At 47.0% G+C, this 21,442-nt stretch overlaps 1 protein-coding gene and 1 long non-coding RNA gene across 2 annotated transcripts in view; one reads left to right on the forward strand and one right to left on the reverse strand.

The window, feature by feature from the left end:
* Positions 1 to 3,503: 3,503 nt before the first annotated feature.
* Positions 3,504 to 4,559, forward strand: LOC142297302 (putative G-protein coupled receptor 148). Its single transcript, XM_075341543.1, has one exon. The coding sequence runs from the start codon at positions 3,504 to 3,506 to the stop codon at positions 4,557 to 4,559; it is 1,056 nt and encodes a 351-aa protein (XP_075197658.1).
* A 9,473-nt stretch (positions 4,560 to 14,032) lies between these two features.
* The window catches only part of LOC142296855 (uncharacterized), a 331,759-nt gene continuing 324,349 nt past the window's right edge, over positions 14,033 to 21,442 (reverse strand). Inside the window, exon 3 of the long non-coding RNA XR_012751712.1 lies at positions 14,033 to 14,103. This is a non-coding gene — a long non-coding RNA (uncharacterized LOC142296855). The remainder of the gene's footprint in view (positions 14,104 to 21,442) is intronic.

A 21,442-nucleotide genomic window follows, 5' to 3' on the forward strand; every position in this document is an offset into this window, starting at 1 on the left:
GACCACCCCTTACCATGCCCAGACCAACGGCATGTGTGAGAAGATGAACCACTTGGTCCTGGGACTCCTCAAGACGTTACCGCTGGAAGAGCAGAACTTGTGGCCAGAGAAGCTACCCGACTTGGTCGATATGTACAACAATATCCCTTCCAGTTCGACGAAGTGCACCCCAGCATACCTGATGAGGGCTCGGCCCGGTCGGCTACCGGTGGATCTGGACATGGGATTGGAGGCCCCAGAAGCACTCCCTTCGACAGCTGAATGGGAAACTCGGCGGAGGGTACAATACCGGCAGATTCAAGAATATGTCGAGAAGAACTTGAGTCGGAGTCGGGAACAGCAGGAGCAGCGCTTCAATCAAAAGGCGTCTGCTGGCCCTTTTCAGCCTGGAGATGTAGTGCTGAAGTGGAAGAGGAGAACCCACAAGCTGGATGATCAATGGGAACAAACACCATACGTCATACAGCCCACAGGATGGGAAGATGGGAAGGCCTACCAAATCAGTCGTGACCAAGGGGGCACTTTGGCCACAGTTTCCCGGGACCTTCTGAAAAGGTGCCCACCAGCATTGAGGGCAACGGCTGAAGTACCGGTTCCTCCACCAGCAGAGAAGGCAAAAGAGGTGATCCACACTGTGATGGGTGACTTCCCAGCAGACTGGCCTACACAGAACGGTGCGGTGATTCTTCCAGTGATACTGTTCCCACAACCCGTGGATGAAGAAGTGATGGAGGCGGTCAACCGTGAGTCAGTGCCAGTGCCCAGGGATGAACCTGTACCCAGCTCCCCCATGCCTCCGCCTGCCCCACATGATAGCAGGGAGAAGGAACTGATTGTTCCCTCTTCCCCACTGCCTAGCCCCACTTACACCGGACCCCGGAGGTCCACCCGTCCCAACCTAGGTAGACCCCCACTTAGGTACAGAGAAACCGTCCTTTAAAGGGGGGGAGGAAGTGTGTGTGTGTGTTTAAAAGTTTGAAAAGTTTACAGAATGATAAGAGAAATGAAACCGTGAAAAGTCACCTGATTTGAACCGTGATTGGAACCGGCCGTTGCCGGCATTGTTGTCCCCGTGGGGACCATCCACAGTGTTTTGCATAGGGAACTCTCTATGAACAGGCCCGAGAACTTGCAGGGCAACCACAAACGTTAAGTGGCATGTCAATAAAATATTTTTGTTGCAGCTAACCATTACCGCCTCCGGACAGGCAGGTTGGAGGGAGGGCCCGCAGTGGAGCAGGCTGGGGCCCAGCCACCACCGGAACCGGTGGCTACCCTCTGGAGGGGAAGGACAGATCCCGCTCGGGTAACTTGGTTCAGGACTGGGGTCAAGGGGTGCTGCCTGTTTCTTAGAGGCAGCATCAGGGCCAGGTTACTTGGGTGGGAGAGAGCGGCAGCAGCAACCGTTTAAAATGTTACCGTAACGTTTAAGAAAAGTGCCTCCTGTTGTGGGATGATGTTATTTTACTTGTATTGCCTCTTTTTATCTTTTTCAGAAAAATAAAACCGGTGTTGGACGGGCAGCCCGCGGACGGTCTGCATTTTGCTAAGGGGGAATGTGACGCCCTGGGCAAGCCAGGGGTCACAGGTCATGACACCACCACACCCTACACCCCGGATAGGTACACCGAAGCTACCCAAAAATCCTTGTTGCCTTCCTCCAGGGGCTGATGTCCACACCAGGGGGTGGGTCAGGTGGTTGGCTCCGCCCACCGAGGAGTTCACAGTCCTGGAGGCGGGAAAACCAGGCAGTTCAGTTTGGAGCTGAGTTAGAGTGGTAGAGGAGCAAGTGAGAGGAGTAAAAGTGAAAGAGAAAGGGACAGTTGAGAAGCCTGAAGTTGGTCCGGGTGTGTGCCCCGGACTGAGACAGCAAGGTCAGCAGACGGCGGTGACCATCTGCAGGAGAGGCTGATCGGAGGTTGCCGAAAGGACCGTGGATGGGTGGTGGCCCGGCGGTACCGGAACGGTATACGAAGAGAAGCCACCACCATTGGCAGGGGCCTTTTGGATCCCGGCAAGGCTAGGAGTCGCCGTGAATTTGCCAAATCCGTCAGTGAAGGGGACCTCCTGGGTCTCCCAACAACTAAGTCCCGATTGAAGGCAACAGTCCAACCGTAGGAGAGAGACACCGCCATCGCCAAGGCACCAGTTTCTCAGGGCCAGCGCCTGCGGGCAAAGAGGGGCTCCTCCGGCCCATATCCAAGCCGGGGAGCGGGTTACCGGTGGGAACCCATCACTACCAACATTTCACTATGTGCAGGGACAGAGACCGTCACCATCAACTACCGGGGAAAAGCAACAGCAGCCGTCCGTGGGAACCGTCTTTCCAGCCGTGTGTTTTACCGAGAACTGTGTCATCGTCTCAGGCTGAGTGAGTACCACCGTGCCGTGAGGCACAGCGCTGCCTCCGCATCCATGCACCTCGCCAAGCCCCGCAACGGCCCTGCCTTCCCTCATCCTCCACCTCATCACTGGGCCCCGGGACAACCACCCCCTACCCACGGAGGGGAGAACTAACAACTTTGCTGCTCCCTGTCACCGCTCCCGGGATCCCTATACAGAGCAGCGGTGGTGTCCACACAATCACCACAACTGTGGGTGGCGTCACGGACAATAAACAATCCCAAAAACAAATCCCCTTTCACTCACGGGCGAGGAGCGCCGCTCGAGTCCCCGGGATCTGGCCCATCGCTCGAGCCACCGAGCAGCAGCAGGCCGCAGCAGCAGCGGCGGCCGGACCCGAGCAGTAGGGAGAGCGCAGCGTCCCCTCCTCCACCCGCGACACTCATAGTTGAAGTAGATTTGTTTTCTGGTACGTGGACAGCTAACAGAAGTGTCAAATGGTTACAGAGACATGCACCTAAAGTTTGGCACACTTTTTAATTTAGGTTAAGCTTGGTATAAAAACTTACTAAACATCTACCCAAATGTTCTGTTAAATCATTATGCTCTTTTCTTATTGGAAAGTACATAGCTATTGAATGTTCTTTTAGAGGCGCCATGATATCAGGCACGAGTACAAATATTATGTATCTTACACTGCATGACAAAATCTATAATAGTTCTAAGCCAAGAGAAAGGCTAAATGTAATATTGATTATATTGGATGCAGCCAATATATGCTGCTTTCTGATATAGTTAAGAGACGTGATATGGTGGCTTGGGTGACCTGGTGCACATGGAATGTCCTGTTTTATTGGACTCATGTTTAATCAGGGAGTAATCCCATCTGTTTCTTTATTATTATAGTGCAGAGACTGAAGACTCAACTTTCATAGGACGGACAATGCTTGAGGCACACAACTCGGAGATGTTATGTCTCATATGCCTGGGAGATACTATATGCTAGGATATTTATAGAAGAAAAGAAAATCTGATAATGACGCTACCTTGGAAAACCAACTTCATACCCTGCAGTGTCGGTAAGAGCATGAAAGAAAGTAAGGGATGAGACTTTTAGAAGAATTTAGACTGGACAACGGCATACCTTGAGGAGAAGAACCATGAACATGTCAGAATGCAGCCTACCAAAACTAGTCAATGCTTCAATCATGCTGCAAAGAGAGATGAATCCGAATGACACCTTTATAATTGACCCACCAGCACAATACATGATACGGGAGTGGGTAGTTTACCCATCTCACTCAGAAATGAACTTGTTTCTTATACCAACAGTGTTCTGCTGTATGATAGCACTCTTCTTCACTCCTTCTATAATATTCTCAATTTGTTCCAACATCAGCATGCGCCAGGAAACACGGTTCCTACTACTTGGAAATATAGTGCTTTTTGACTTGACATATCTCATACTATATACTGGTACAGCAGTATGTAATATAATGAACTGGAAGACCTCAAAGCATATTTGTACTCTGATTCTCTTTTTGCTGGCTGTTGCCTACTGGGGTGGAATCCTCACCACAGCTTCAATGGTGGTGGACACTTACCTGGCAGTTCTTTGGCCACTTCATTATATGTCATTGCTTCCTGCACGAAGAACTAAAAAATTGTTAATACTGCTTTGGTTCTCATCCTTTTTCTTTCCAGCAGTTGTCTTTTTAGCTTTGTATTTTACTCAAAAAATTGGACCATGTCCTCTTGAATTGTGTTCCCTACCAGTGATTCTACTCATGGCTTTACATGGAGATGATGCACTAAAGCTGTCCTATGTCCTATTTGTTATTATTTTTCTTTTATGCTTCTCTTTAATCCTCTGCTGTTATATTGTTTTATACTATAAAACAAGGGAAACGGGAATCTGGAAAAGCGTGTCTTCAAGAGCCAGCGTAACTTTTTTTTTGCACCACACCATATTGTTCTTCTATCTGAGCCCCCTTCTCCTGCTGTTGTCAGACGCGTTGCTCTATATGGGTAAGGTAATTGGTTTACGAACAGGATTATGGATAACACTGACAATCTGCAATGTTTTAATTATCATACCTAAAGCTGCATCACCTTATTTGTATGGGCTTCGATATAGGGAAATATATAAGTCACTGAAGATCTTTTATAGATTGAGAAAACACAGACATGTTGAACCAATTATATGTGATGAGTAAAATATTCGGGAAAGATAACAAGTTATCTGAATCAATTTACTTCCAATATTCATATTAAAGCAGTTTCCACAAAATTAATGCCAAATACATAAAAACTTGGCCAATATAAGAATATTTGAGGCACAAAAACTTGAAGACCACCAATAATTATCATTTACGAAAATGTTAATTAATATGATATCTACAGTATTGGCTATCTATCACAGCCTTTGTGTTGAAGGATCAGAATCAGTACTAAAATCATCCTTTATGTGTGTGGCCAGATGGAGAATCAGACTTGTATGGCTTTTGGACTGAGCAACAGGAAAACATTTTGCAGCGATAATTAACAAATCTGGTCTTGTCGATGTTTTTGAGTAAATCTTCAAAGTTGTAGAGGCGAAACAACATGATGAACAAACTCTTATGTCTTCTATTGATTAAATTATCTACTAAAAGTATTTGTATTAAAGAATATAGATAACGTCATAATATCTTATATGCAGGTTGGTCTTAATATGTATAATATTATTATTATAATAATTATAATATAATAAAGATTATAATTATGTAGAATTATGTTAGCTATAGGATTGATCTTCAACCATCTCATTGTACATAGATAAATTCTTCTGTATGTATTTTATTGGTCATTTTACCATGGAAATATGTGCTAAAGCAAATGGTAGAGGAAAAGATAAATTGTAATTATTGTAATGGCATGCATAAAAAGACAGGGAAACAGGATTTTTATATATATATATATATATATATATTAAATCTCTCAATAATGAACATGGCTGTACTAATGTAGAATGTGATTTTTTTCATCACCATATTTTTGCTTTTTTTTCAATTACTTTTTATATGTTTGCATCTTCTATGCAGATTTACAGTACATGTTTTCCATAGAAGAAAAGAGTAGTAAAGTAGTAGTAAAGAAAGTAAAGTATTATCAAAATTTGTGGTCTTTTGCTATGGAGAATAATTTTTCTGAATAGGAAGTATATTTCAAAATATGTATACTTTTGGATGCATTTGGAATAATAAAACAATTATCAGCATAAAAGGTCTTTATATATATATAATTTCTTTCCACTCAGTATCTGGACTTTATTTAGAAAAAAGTACATTTCATTATTGAATCTATAAGGAACATACAGGTGCATCTCAATACATTAGAATATCATCAACCATTTCATTTATTTCAATAATTCAATACAATAAAGGAAACATAATTATATAGAGTCATTACACACAGAGTAATCTATTTCACGTGTTTATTTCTGTTACTGTTGATGATTACGGCTTACAGCCAATGAAAACCCAAAAGTCATTATCTCAGCAAACTAGAATAAGCAGCACAAAACACCTGCAAAGGCTTCCTAAGCATTTAAAACGGTCCCTTAGTCTGGTTCAGTAGGCTGTACAATCATGGGGAAGACTGCTGATTTGACAGATGTCCAGAAGGCAGTCATTGACACACTCCAAAAGTAAGGTAAGCCACAAAAGGTCATTGCTAAAGAAGCTGGCTGTTCACAGAGTGCTGTATCCAAGCATATTAATGAAAAGTTGAGTGGAAGGAAAAAGTGAGGTAGAAAAAGTTGCACAAGCAATCGGGACAACTACAGCATTGATAGGATTGTTAAGAAAAGGCCAGTAAAAAAATTGGGGAGATTCACAAGCAGCTGGAGTCAGTGTTTCAAGAGCCAGCAAACACAGACATATCCAGGACATGGGCTACAACTGTCGCATTCCTTGTGTCAAGCCACTCATGACCAGTAGATTACACTAAAAGCGTCTTACCTGGGCCAAGGAGAAAAAGAACTGAACTGTTGCTCAGTGGTCCAAGGTGTTATTTTCAGATGAAAGTAAATTTTGCATTTCATTTGGAAATCAAGGTCCCAGAGTCTAGAGGAAGAGTGGAGAGGCCACAATCCAAGCTGCTTGAGGTCTAGTGTGAAGTTTCCACAATCAGTGATGGTTTGGGGAGCCATGTCATCTGCTGGTGTAGGTCCACTGTGTTTTATCAGGACAAAGTCAGTGCAGCCGTCTACCAGGAAATTTTAGAGCACTTCATGCTGCCCTCTGCCAACAAGCTTTTCGAAGATGGAAATTTTATTTTCCAGCAGGGCATGGCACCTGTCCACACTGCCTAAAGGACCAATACATGGTTTAATAACCACAGTATCACTGTGCTTGATTGGCCAGCAAACTCACCTGACCGAAACCCCATAGAGAATCTATGGGATATTGTCAAGAGGACGATAAGAGACACCAGGCGCAACAATGCAGACGAAGGCTGAAGGCTGCTATCAAAGCAAGCTGGGCTTCCATAACACCTCAGCAGTGCCACAGGCTGATCACCTCTATGCTACGCCGCATTGATGTAGTAATTCATGCAAAAGTAGCCCTGACCAAGTATTGAGGAATTACTGTATAGACTTTTCAGTAGGCGCCAACATTTCTAAGTTTAAAATAATTTTTTCAGTCGGTCTTATAGAATATTCTAATTTTCTGAGATAATGACTTTTGGGTTTTCATTGGCTGTAAGCCATAATCATCAACATTAATAGAAATAAACACTTGAAATAGATCACTCTGTGTGTAATGACTATATAATATAATAATAACATTAATAATATTTATTCATTTATATAGCGCTGTTAATTCCACAGTGCTTTACATACAATGGCAACACTATCCCCATTGGGGCTCACAATTTAGTTTCTGTATCAGTATGTTTTTGGAGTGTGGGAGGAAACCAGAGAACCCGGAGCAAACCCACGCAAACACGGGGAGAACATACAAACTCCTTGAAGATGGTGTCTTTGGTGGGATGTGAACCCAGGACCCCAGCGCTGCAAGACTGCATACTTTGTGTTTCACTATTTCTATTGAATTACTGAAATAACTTTTTGATGATATTCTAATTTATTGAGATGCACCTGTATGTACAGTATATATAAGATATTGATATTGCATTCTATTGCCTCTTTCTCACCAATTAAAAATTGTACAATCAAATGGAAAATAATAATACAAATAATAATACAAATGTTTGGGTACCCCTGGTCAAAATTACTGTTATTGTGAACAGATAAGCACGTTCAAGATCAAATGATCTCTAAAAGGCATACAGTTAAAAATGACACATTTCCTTTATAGTTTAGGCAAAAAAATATATATTTTCATCTTTTACATTTTTAAATTAACAAAAAATGAAAATAAGCCAATGCAAAATTTTGGGCACCCTGCATGGTTAGTCCCTAGTAGCACCCCTTTTAGCAAGTATCACAGCTTGTAAACACTTTTTCTAGCCAAGAGTCTTACAATTCTTGTTTGAGGGATTTTCATCCCTTGTTCCTTAAAAAAGTCTTCTAGTTCTGTGAGGTTCCTTGGTTGTCTTGCGGGTGTAAGGGTGCGAGAGGCGGCAGTCATGGGTGAAGGGGTCTGTGTCTTCACCTTGGCACCCTACAGACAAGGGGGTGTGAGTCTCGGTGGAAGTGTCACCTTGTCGCAGCGATACATTTTGGCCACAGGCCGATTCTGCACATTACATCTCCCTTTTCTTTCTCCACAGCAAACTATTTCTCTCTAACTTTCTCAGCCCTGTCACTGTACCTGAAGCCTAATTTTCCTCTTCCAACAAGGGGACCTAGCACTGGTGACATCTAGTGGTAGCTGAAGCACTGCGCCCACAGACTCACAATGAATTTAAATGTTACTACCACTACACATATAAATACGCATTACACATTCATGGAAAAGTAGCAATACCTGTTGATATGGTTTACTGGCAAATTTTTAGCAGCCATTAAAAAGTAGCAATACCAATGTAGATCATTCACTGGCAACTCTTTAGCAGGCACTCGAAAGTAGCAATCCCTATTTATATCATAAAATGCCGATTTGTGGCACACACCCTATCCTACACTGCACATCCCTATTCTACACTATCGCTCTCCTATCTATCTCAACTACTTAAGATTAAACCAATAGCTAAAGGTCCAGTCACACTAAGCAACTTACCAGCGATCCCAACAACGATAGGGATCGCTGGTAAGTTGCTAGGAGGTTGCTGGTGAGCTGTCACACTGCGACGCTCCAGCGATCCCACCAGCAACCTGACCTGGCAGGGATCGCTGGAGCGTGGCTACACGAGTTGCTGGTGAGCTCACCACCAGCAACCAGTGACCAGCCCCCAGTCTCCTAGTTACAGCACACATCAGGTTAATTAACCCGATGTGTGCTGCAGCTAAATGTGCACAGAGCAGGGAGCAGCGCACACTGAGCGCTGGCTCCTTGCTCTCCTAGTTACAGCACACATCGGGTTAATTACCTGATGTGTGCTGCAGCTACATGTGCACAGAGCAGGAGCCGGCAGCACAGGCAGTGAGAGCGGAGGAGGCTGGTATCAAAGGTAAATATCGGGTAACCAAGGACAGGGCTTCTTGGTTACCCGATGTTTACATTAGTTACCAGCCTCAGCAGAAGCTGGCTCCCTGCTCACTGCACATTAGTTGTTGCTGTCACACACAGCGATCTGTGCTTCACAGCAGGACAGCAACAACTAAAAAATGGCCCAGGACATTCAGCAACAACCAACGACCTCACAGCAGGGGCCAGGTTGTTGCTGGATGTCACACACAGCAACATCGCTAGCAACGTCACAAAAGTTGTTCGTTACCAGCGATGTTGCTAGCGATGTTGCTTAGTGTGACGGGGCCTTAAGCTAACTGTCTAGCAGCATTAGCAGCAGCACCATCCCTAAGCTTTAACAATCACTATATGGCGCTGACCGTGCTTGTCTACATTTTATATGCAGAGAGACATATGACTTAGGCAGCTGTGCCGCTCCCATGCCAGCAGCCGGCGCTGCTCGGATCCAGGCCTTCAGGGGTGGTGGCTCGAGGATCTCTGGACCCGGGGGTCTCGCGAACACACCGAATAAAATGAGGGGGACGTAGATGTACGGGCTAGGCCGTAGTAAGTTCGTGACGCCACCCACGGTGTGTGGTGAGGTGGGACACCACCGCTACTGTTATGGGGCACCCGGGGGAGATGTTGCGCAGAAAGTTGTTAACCCCTCCGTGGGTAGGGATGGTCGCCCCGGGACCCGGTGGCTCAATGCAGGGGATGGCAACCGCAGGGGGTGCTGGTGTACTCACTGTTAGTAAAACACACAAGTCTCTGGTAAACCAAGGTGATGGTGGCCGGTGCCGCGGCCGGTTGCGTTCGGGTCCCCCACCCGGCTTGTGGTGTCTATCCTTTTCCTGTACTGCGGTGTGTAAGGTGGACTTTCCTAGTGTGAAGCTCAGGAGTCCGCTCCCGGCTGGATGTGGCCTAAGGAGCCGTGCCCGCAGACGCCTGCCCGTGGGATCTATGGGCCCTGGCAGTGACCTCTTATCCCTAATCAGTGGGCTGTTGTCTTCTATGAGGGACTTTGGGTGGGACAGGACCTCTAGTCCTGGCCTCAATTGGTTAATTAACCACTTCCACTTGGTTCTGGTCCTGGCTTCAGGGTCCGAGTACCCCCCTTTGTGCTCCGGTTTCCGGGTCGGTTCCCCGGGTCTTTATGGGCGGGCTACAACCCTGTCCCGGTCCACCTCGGTTCCACCGAGCCGTCTTCCCGTCTCCTGCTGACGGAGACCACCGTCTGCCTCCTAGCCAGTGGCACCAGGGCTCCTACCCTGGTACCGTTCAACTTGAACTTCCCTGCTGGAGCTACACTTAGCTCCAGCCCACACTCCTCTCCAAACTGAACTTCAGACTAGACTGACTGTTTTTCCCGACCCGGGCTGTCTGGACCCCTAGGTGGGCGTGTCCCAACTGCCTGGTCACGCCCACTGGTGTGTCTATCTTTCCCTAAGGCCTCCGACACACATCCGTGCCGCCAGTACGTGTTTGGTACGTTTTTGCACGTACCGGCGGCACGGAGACATGTACACCAATGCTACCCTATGGTAGCAGACACACACACGGAAAACCACACGGAACGTGTGTCCGTGTCCATTTTTACGTGTGTGCGTTTTCCAACACGCTGACATGTCCATTTTTCTCCGGCAGCACGGGTGTCACACGGCCCACATACAGACCACACGGATAGAGTGTGGATGCGGTCCCGTGTGACACACGCCGGAGAAAACTCACGTGTCAAAGTAAAAAGTAACAAATCTTTACTCACCTTCTCCTGCCCTTCTGTCTCTGCCGCTGCTGTCACTTGCTGCCGACCGCCGCTCATTGTGCTCATTTAAAGGGAACCAATCATCAGGATTTTCATGTATAAGGTGCAGCCAGTGCAGCACTGGCACTATCATGCACAGTGTGTACATACCATTGGGGTGCAGCTCGGGTGTTTAGGCAGTGAAATTCATCTTTATAAAGTTTGAAATTTCGTGCACTTTTTGATTGACGTGTGCACCTCTCTGTTAATGTCCGGGCGGGTTATGCAGGAGTTCCCCGCCCCCCCACCAGCCTGTTCCTCCCTCTCTCCTGATGTCCGGGCGGGTTATGCACGTGTTCCCCGCCCCCCCGCGCCGCCTGTTCCTCCCTCCCTCCCTCTGGCTGTATGTAAATATCTAATCTTCAGAAACATGGCGCCGGAGTGGGCCTCTGCGCACAGCGCTTATCTCCGGCGCCATGTTTCTGAAGCCCGCATCACACAGCTTGGTGTTAGAGGGCGGCGCATGCGCCCTCGCTCCTTCAGATCCCGTTGTGACCGCAGGAGCGAGCGCGAGCACAACAGGACTGCAGAACAGCTGACCGGAGGACGCGATTACCTGCTGCTCCTGTATCGTGCCGCCCCAGGACACCGGGCCAACACACCAGCCGGTGTGACATCGCTGTGGCGCCGCCCTCTCAGACACCAAGTTGTGTAATGCGGGGGCTTCAGAAACATGGCGCCGGAGATGAGCGCTATGCGCAGAGGCCCACTCCGGCGCCATGTTTCTGAAGATTAGATATTTACATACAGCCAGAGGGAGGGAGGGAGAAACAGGCAGCGCGGGGGGCGGGGAACACGTGCATAACCCGTCCGGACATCAGGAGAGAGGGAGGAACAGGCTGGTGGGGGGGCGGGGAACTCCTGCATAACCCGCCCGGACATTAGCAGCAGAGGTGCACATGTCAATCAAAAAGTGCACGAAATTTCAAACTTTATAAAGTTGTATTTCACTGACTAAACACCCGAGCTGCACCCCAATGGTATGTACACACTGTGCATGATAGTGCCAGTACTGCACTGGCTGCAGCTTATACACGAAAATCCTGATGATTGGTTCCCTTTAATATTCAGTTCACTGCGGTCGGCAGCAGCAGCACCGGGAAGTCGGCAGGACCGGAGACTGAAGATCAGCACCCTGGACAGCAGGAAGGACCACATGAGTATGCAAATTACCGGTTCTCCGTGTGTTATCGCGGATAGCACACGGAGAACACACGTGGCCTGCACGTACTGGAGACACGTACCTACCTACACGCAACACGCAGGCAAAATACGTGTCTGGCGGCACGTGCGTAATTTTCACGTGAGTGTGGCAGAGGCCTAAGGGGGGGGGTGACTAGGTTTTCTGGTTGGCTGTGTGTTTCCTAGTGAGGGAACGGTGTAATGCGGGGGCCTAACTGTGACTACCTGGTTTTGCCAGGGCGTCACACAGCCAATGACACCTGCAGAGCAGGTCAAAGTGAAATTGCGCAGGACCGTAGTAACGGCCTGGGCTGGATAGAAGGAGGTCGGAGATCGCAGCAGAGAGGAGGCTCTGGACCGGAGAGCAGCAACGCCTATCGGACTGGACCGCCCCCTAAGTGAGTATTATAAAAGTGTTTTTTATGTCCTACACAGTGGCCTGGGCTCTTATATACAGTATTCTAGAATGCTGTATATAAGAGCCCACTGGTGGTGGCCACAGCTTATAGTCGCCAAACAGGTTCCCTTTGAGAAAAAAATAAAAGTGCTCCACTCCTCTAGCCTTTCCCCACCCCTTCACATCATTACACACATTCCCCTGTTCATGAAACAGCACCACAATACTATCCAAAAGCATCATATGTAGTGATAAGCGGACTCATAGATAACCGGCATCGGCAGGTCCATGTTATCTGGTTAAAATCCAGATCCAGGCTGGATTCTGGTCCCCATATAAGTCTATGGGGACCAGAATCCGGCAAATAAAAAATTTTGTTAGAGGAGATATGGGGATAGGAGCAGGCGCGCTGTACTTACCAAGGTTCCAGGGTAGCTGTACGCTGCTTCCAGGCCACTCATTACTTTCATTGCATATGCACTGCTTTCCCTGCTTTCCCCAGTATGATCCCACACTCCCCGACCCCCAGCCGGCACTGTCAGTGTTAAAGGGCTGGCAAGGTGCAGGGCAAGGCACTGCATTTCAAGCTAGAGTGCTTCAGGTTACCATACATGGGAACCCCGGTATGACCTACGGTGAAATGAGTGACATCACTATCACTGTTGCCAGCTGGGTCCCCCTTGTCAGTGTTTCCCAGAGCCTGAAGAGATCGGACATGTTTTCGGTCTTAATTCAAGGGGTTTTTTGGGGTTACTAAAGAGGGCAAAGAGGGTGCTGTATTTTATTTCAAATAAAGAATTTTTCTCTCTGTTTATGGTTAATTCTTTTTACTTATAGGATTAGTAATGTGGGGGTCTCATAGACCTCTACCCATCACTAATTTTGGGCTTGATGACGGTTGTGCGCTGTCATTAACCCCTGATATTACCCCGATTGCCACCGCACCAGGGCAATCGGAAAGAGCTAGGTAAAGTGCTGGGATTGTCTAATCAAATGGATGCAACGATTTTGGGGCAGATGCACGCTGCTATTTTTGGGCTGGGTGGCTCCCAATAACCATGGGTCTCTCAAGCCTGAGAATGCCAACCCCCAGCTGTTCGGCTTTATCATAACTGGGTATCAAAATTGAAGTGGAACTGCATGCTTTTTTTTTAGTTATTATTATTATTAATTATTATTATTATTATTAATAAAAAAAAGTTGAATGCAGCTCCTCCTAGACTGCACTCAGATCTATGTTATTCAATGGGGAAGTGCAGATGCCCCATTCAGTGTAGTGGGGAAAGCCGATGAGACTCACTCATTGAAGTCCATGGGTGAGGAAAAAAACAAAAACACAAAAACAAACCAACAAATAAACAATATAGCATGTCATTACTTCAGGTAGATTGCTATTCCTAAACATAGAAAACTATAAATGGTCCTGTAAATTATTAAAGTCTGCTGCAAAAAAAAATGGATTGTATGTGGGATGACAAGTGAGAAAAATCCTCCTACTTATGCATGAAAAGATTGATTTTTGATATGTTTGTGTGAACTCAGCTAACACTGTTTGTTTTTTTAATAATGGAGCACAAACATTCATTTTCTAGAAAAAACAAGCGAACATTTATTAGCACAAATGTTACAATAATAGCAGATAACAACAATGCTAAATGTGATAACTGCTTCAATATTACAAAAGAGATGACAAGTTACAGGAGAGCGGCCATGTTCCAGGTGATGGTTGGAGATCTCTGAAGCGTTCTTATCAATTTAACCTGAAACACAAAAAAAAACAAACAAAAAAAACCTGTGAAAATCTACAGCAGTAACCTCGCATTCAGGAAGTGTTCATGTCGCGGGCGGGGAGGACGCCGCCGCTGCGCTCGCTAATGCTCGGGTCCGGCGCTGCTGTGGCTACTGCTGCTCGGTGGCTCGAGCGATGGGCCGGATCCGGGGACTCGATAATCGAGGATAGGGGGGCATGTCACTGATGAGCGATTTTGAACGTTTTTGTGACGATTCAAAATCGCTCATAGGTGTCACACACAACGACATCGCTAAAGCGGCTGGATGTGCGTCACAAATTCCGTGACCCCAACGAGATCACTTGAGCAATATCGCAGCGTGTAAAGCGGCCTTAACACTAACACATTTTTTGTGCAAACAATGCCATAAGCATGACATACCAGAAGAAAGTAATTGTGCAATCCGGCGTCCGACCAATGTACTTTTCGACATGAAGCCTTCTTCAGGATGTGGCATCGTGGAGGAAGAGAGAAGTTTAAATTATGATCCTATCATAAGCGCCTTTGTGATGCATGCATCGCAGTGACATCCAGGATACCCATCACCTGCCTCGTCACGTGAACAGTGATATCCGAGATCACGTGAAAAGTCCCATGACTCGGCATCAGCACCCATGTATAAATACAGCCAGCAAATGGGGGACATGGAGGCAGGGGGACGCATGTGTACTGATGCAACACAGCTGAGCGGAAGAACCGTGGACAATTAGATATGTTAAAGGAAATAAGTCAGCAGGTTTTGCTACTTCATCTGAGAGCAGCATGATGTAGGTAAGGAGATTCAGAATCCAATGATTTATCACTTGCTGCAGCTGTTCTGACAAAATCTGAATTTTTAGCTTTAGTCATGTAGCAGTGTCCCCACCCACACCAGGCTCCCTATAGAGATTGTACAGTGACAGTGAGGTGTCACAGCAGCGGATGTGTCGGACTGCAGTGCATAAGAGTTTCTAGTCCTGTAATGATAATGGTAGTGCTGTTTAAACAAAATATCATATTGTGGCAAACCAGGCATGCCTGAACTATGTGTTAACCCTTGCAGCATGCTGGCTTTTGTTTACATAGCAAAAACCTGTTGACAGATTCCCTTTAAAGGGAACCAAACCATCAGGACTTTCAGATATAAAGTAAAGCCAGTGCAATACTGGTGCTAGGATGCTGAATCAAGTAAAGTTCCAGCAATGCCCTGCTATTTGATTGACAGGTGCAACAGGAAGGGAATAAGTGACCGGGTCTTTCTATCCCGCATCTGTCTGTTGTCTGCCTGTGTCTGTCTATGATGGTGACATTATTAATGTCTATGATGGTGACAGGGGGAGGAAGGACAGGCAGGCAGGGGTAGGAATAGATAGCAAGACCCGACCCACATATTCCCTTCCTGTTGCACCTGTCAATCAAATAGCAGTGCATTGTTGGAACTTTACTTGCATATATTTCTGAAATAAAACATCCAATCTCTGACAAAAGCTATGCTTACATTCAGCATCCTAGCACCAGTATAGCACTGGCTTTACTTTATATACAGTATGAAAATCCTGCTGGTTGGTTCACTTTAACTCTAGTGAGGCCAGGAAGAAAAGTGACAATAGTGTATATTCACAATGTGCATATGAATAAGTGCATAAGAACAATTTGCATCTACAGGACACTAAGTATGTTAATGACGGCATAGCCTAAGACTGAAATGGAAGCAAAGCATACATTCAATATATAAATAGTATAATTACATGGACATATGTGCGTCTTTTGTATTCTTGTGTATGTATCCCCTTTCCACCATTTTCTGTATATCTGCATATAAATTTTCATATATTGTTGCTTATAAATGTGGCGCTCCTGACCTGGTCAGGCGCCACTGAGTATTGCACCCACACCTGGGTCAGTACAAACAGGTAATCCCAAAGGCTGATTAGAGTGTGGACACACAGACACTTAGTAACCAGAACACACACACAGCTTAGAGGGGACCCCTAGGCGGATCCAGGTTTGGGGCGGAGCCCTCGCATCCCAGCTAGTGGTGGGTAGTGGGACTGGAAGCTAGGGAGTGTGCAGTGGCAGTCAGAGGAGAAGGAGTGGAGGAGCCCCGTCTGAGGTGTAGAGCAGAGGAGCAGGACACCGTCAGACCCTGCACCTGTAGTGGCTGCTGGCAGGGGAGAGAGGCTACCCAGTGGTGCTGCCTGAAATCCACCTAGTGAAGAGGTGGCTGAGTAAGGAGACTACCGGTAGACCAAGCCCGCACGGGGAAACAGGTCCCTAGAGCAGGAACCCATTTACTTGGCCTGCTAAACCTGCTGGTGAGGGTGCTGGATGTACCTCACCGAGTCCACACAGAGTCCACAGCATCAACAGCAACGAGGTGGCCCATAAGGAGGATCATGCCTGGAGCCATCTTATCCTTGGTCCACACAGTCAGCAAATGGGCCAGAAAGGGGAGAACGGCAGTTGCAACTTCCCTGGGTGATTCCAGCAGTACTACAAGTAGGCACCCCAAACAAGAAGGGGTAGGAAGGTGAGTCAGCAGTCACCGCTACATCAGCTGGAGGGATACGTGGTTCATCATAGCATCGCCCGGGTTGCCTCACGTTACCATCAGAAAATTGAGTAAAAACCCTGAAAGACATTGCTGCCTGTGTGTGAGTTCTTCTGCGACCTGTGGTACTACACACTTACACTGGGCCCTGGGGCCAGCCTCACTCTCGGGAGGCCACAACAACTGACTGCATCTACCATCAGCCCCAGGCGCTTCCTAAACTGCAGTGGCGGTCACCCCCTGACGGCAATTACCGAGAGTGGCGTCACGATTCCCATTGAAGTTAACCTGACCTGCCTGTTGTCAAAAGAATCCCAGCACGTGAAGTCCCTAAAGACCCTGAGGCGACCTGAAGGTAAGGGGCTACACATATACTTTGTATCGCTTCATCGCCTTTTTTTACTTGTTTTGCTTGGTCAAATCTTAATCAAGGCCCATCAACCACAGCAAAGTGACTTATGTATGATCACTTGCTTTTTCTAGAAATAATGTAATCTACATTGATCAACATCTGAAGGTTTTTTGTAAGGGGTACACCATGCCACTAGAACAGTGTTTTAAAAAAGATCCAAATTTTATCAACTTAAAACCTTTATTTTGCCCAAAACGTGATGATCATAATTAGAGAATAGCAATGACTGTAGAACAGAGAAAGATTATAAGTAACTTTTCTGAAGGTAACAACAGTCACCAATCAGTAGGACGTGTACAGGCCTTTGCTTTGAATGACTTCAGCACATCTGACCACAGGACATCACTAGTCTCTCACACTGCTCTGATGTGCTTTTAGTCCACTCTTCTTCCAGTCTCTTCCACAGTTCTTTGACTGTTGTGGGTTTCGTGGTCATACGTTTGTCACCAAGGATTTTCCAGAAGTTGTCTATTGGGTTTAGATCAGGACTCTGGGCTGGCCATTTCATTGTTTCAGTGTTTTCTGTTTCAATGAACTGCTTTACCCATTTTGCTGTGTGACAGGGGGCATTGTTCTGCATGAAAATTGCTGGATGATTGAGTGATGAATAGTGATGAGCGAGCATGCTTGTAACTACTCGGTACTCCCACGAGTATCGCTGTACTCGGGCTGCTCGGCGGGGACCGAGTAATCTCGCGATACTCGTGCTGTACTCGTGGTCTTCATTTCTGCATGTTGGCGCTCTTTTGAGAGCCAGCCCTCATGCAGGGATTGGCTGGCAGACCACTGCAATGCCACAGCCCTGTTAGTTGTGGAATTGCAGTGATTGGCCGGCCTGCACAGCGTGACCGAGCCTTTATACCGGCCGGCGCGCTGTGCTCTGCTCACAGCTATCCAGACAGTCAGTGCAGGGAGAGTGTCGCTGATTCAGGGAAAGCTTTGCGGCCCTTTATAGCTTTTTCAGTTGCAGGGCTGCAAACAGTGTGACCAAAAGTCCTTCTCAGGACTATTCTAGTTGTATACAGGCAGGCAGGGTATAGCCAGGTCGGAGTACAGTAGCAGAGTCCTTCTCAGGACTATTGTTGCTATATACAGGCAGGGTATAGCCAGGTCTGAATACAGGCTAGTGACCAGAAGAGTCCTTGTCAGGACTATTGTACCAGTATACAGGCAGGCAGGCAGGCAGGGTAGTGGTGACCGTATACCAGCCTTCATCATATCTGGGGCTGGTGTACACAGTGTAAAACAGTCCAGATAGTGTCTGACTTGTCTGTAATTGTCGCTCCCCAAAAAAACCTGTTAGGTTCTTAGTGCGTCCGTGCTTGGTTTTTAAAACCGCACGTGTGTGCCTGTCGGTGGCAGCGTACAGGTGCACTTGTGTGCAATTTCCACAAACTTTGATATAACGCACAAGTAGTGAATATACACGTCAGCAGTGCACAGCATTGCAAAAGTGCGCAAGGGCATTGGCAAGGAACAAGGAAGTGGACGTGATGGTGGTGCAGGCAGAGGCCGAGGTCGTGGGCAAGCTCTAATTTCGCCACAACAAAGGGCCACATCTAGTCGCTCGCACGTCCTGTCCCAAATTCTTGGGGACCGCAGCAGTACACCGCTCTTGAACCAAGACCAGTGTCAACAGGTTGTTAGTTGGATAGCAGATAATGCTTCCAGTCAGATTGGCACCACCACAAACACTCTGTCTTCCACACGGTCAAGTGTCAGTAGCCGTGATACTGCACCGCACATTTCTGAACCTGATCCTCCTTCCTACCACCAGGCTGAGTACACGTCCTCCTCGGACATTAATGATCCCACACTTGGACACTCGGAAGAGCTGTTCACGTTTCCATTCACACATTCTGGCCTCTCGCCAGCTCATATTGAAGTGGGTCATGAGGAGATCGTCTGTACAGATGGCCAAATATTTGAGCAGCCACGTTCTCACGAAGTTGGCAACGTGTCTCAACAAGTGGTGGACGATGATGAGACACAATTGTCAGGAAGTCAGGAGGAGGAGCAGGGTGCAGAAGAGGAAGACGACGTGGTGGATGATCCAGTAACTGACCCAACCTGGCAGGAGGATATGCAGAGCGAGGACAGCAGTGCACAGGGGGAGGGAGGCGTAGCATCACAACAGGCAGTAAGAAGCAGGGTGGTGGCCCCAGGCAGAAGTCAGGCAACCATTCCCCGGAACAACACGACGACACAAGGTGCCTGTACAAATGTTAGGTCTTCCCGAGTCTGGCAGTTTTTTAAGTTGGATCCAGATGATTCAAAAAAGGCCATTTGCAACACCTGCCGTGCCAGCATCAGCAGGGGTACCAAAACTAGCAGCCTGACCACCACCAGCATGATCAGGCACATGTCAGCCAAGCACCCGACTTTGTGGGAAGTACAACAGAGTCGAGGAGCAGTGCTTGCTGATGTCACTGCTACGTCTTCACTGGTTGTGCATGCGAGCCAATCCCCTGTCCATGCTGCCTGCGAACAAGCCTCCTCCACTCCTGCACCTGCAGTTGCCTACGCAGAAAGAACACCATCATCAAGCACGTCCTTGTCCCAGCGCAGCGTTCAGTTATCCATTCAGCAAACCTTTGAACGCAGGCGCAAATACACTGCCAACACCCCACATGCCACAGTTCTAAATGCTAACATTTCGCGACTGCTTGCGCTGGAAATGTTGCCTTTTAGGCTGGTGGAGACAGAAGCATTCCGCGACCTGATGGCGGCAGCTGTCCCACGTTACTCGGTCCCCAGCCGCCACTATTTCTCCCGGTGTGCCGTCCCCGCGTTGCATAACCACGTGTCACAAAACATCACACGTGCCCTGAACAACGCTGTTTCACCCAAGGTCCACCTAACCACAGACACGTGGACAAGTGCTTGTGGGCAAGGCCGCTACATCTCGTTGACGGCACACTGGGTTAATATTGTGGAAGCTGGGACCCAGTCTGAGCGAGGGACGGAACACGTCCTTCCCACACCAAGGTTTGCAGGCCCTACCTCAGTCAGTGTTTCACCCACACTCTACAGCTCCGGAATGTCATGCTCTTCAGCCTCCTCCTCCTCCTGCGCATCCTCATCCACTGTACCCTCCACACCAGTCACAAGCACTGGAAGACTTTTGTGACATTTTTAGGGTTTCTCCATGCTGCCGGGGGGTCATTTCACAAAAATACTCGGGTCTCCCATAGGATAACATTGGGCTCGTTGCTCGGGCCGAGTACACGAGTATCTTGGGAGGCTCGGCCCGAGCTTCGAGCACCCGAGCTTTTTAGTACTCGCTCATCACTAGTGATGAACGCAAGTAACACAAGTAAGGAACCACGTGTTGTTGAAGGAGGCTCTGATACACACTTGCATTCACTCTGCCATGTAGCTGTATGATAGGTCCAACTCGTGCTGCAGACAACATTCCCCAAACCATGACACTTCCTCCACCACCTTTCACTGACTTCTTAACACACTTTGGGGAGAGTCTTTCCCTACTTTGTCAACAAACATAATGTTTCTCATCAGAACCAAATAAATTAAACTTGCTTTCATGATTTAAATGAACTGTGGAGCACTTCTCTGTCCACACAACATGCCCCTCACCAAAGATGAGTCTAGCCTTTCTGCTAATGAGAGGTCTGGTCACTGCAGAGTGGGATTTCAGTCCAAATGCTCTTAAACGTTGTGACACTATATGACGAGACAGATCCTTACACTGTCTAGTGCTGAACTGGCATTTCCAGCTGCAGTGTTGAAACAATTATCCATGGAGATTCTCTGCATTATCCTGTTGTCTCTTGCATTTGTCTTTCGAGGGTGACCAGCCTTCTTGGGGGACTTCAAAGAGTTTGTGATATTATAAAGATGCAATATTCTCAAAATCACACAGTTGAAACGACTAGTTTACTCATGTTAGGATATAATCACATAGGACTACACAATGACCTTAACAGTTAGGCAATTATGTGTTGTTCTCTATGATAGGGTCCCATCAAAGAAAGGTTACCTTGTCGCGGTAGATGGCCACACACAAATTAGCCAATTTTTGTGCAAATAATCTTAATGTTTCTATGTATATTCTATAGAGAATTAATGCAGTTTAAATTTCATATATTCTATGTTTGCATTTGTCTTGGCACTTACAGAATGCTACTATACCATTTTCTTGTGTTCTGTGTAGTTATAGCAGTTAGCACCTGTTATAACACGTTTTATTTGGAGATGCAGTTATTTGGTTTGTGCAAAGTTCTTAGATGTAGCAGTGCTCATAAAGCTATCCCCACCCAGACCACAGCTCTCTGTGTATATTGTCTATTGACAGTAAGCTGCTTATCACAGGAGGGGGCATGGTCAGACTACCAGGCATGAGATAT

This window comes from Anomaloglossus baeobatrachus, chromosome 3 (genome assembly GCF_048569485.1).
Source record: "Anomaloglossus baeobatrachus isolate aAnoBae1 chromosome 3, aAnoBae1.hap1, whole genome shotgun sequence".
In the NCBI taxonomy this organism is placed as follows: domain Eukaryota; kingdom Metazoa; phylum Chordata; class Amphibia; order Anura; family Aromobatidae; genus Anomaloglossus; species Anomaloglossus baeobatrachus.

Coding starts and splice junctions, on each gene's coding strand:
- LOC142297302 (XM_075341543.1), top strand. CDS start 3,504: ATGAACATGTCAGAATGCAGCCTACCAAAACTAGTCAATGCTTCAATC.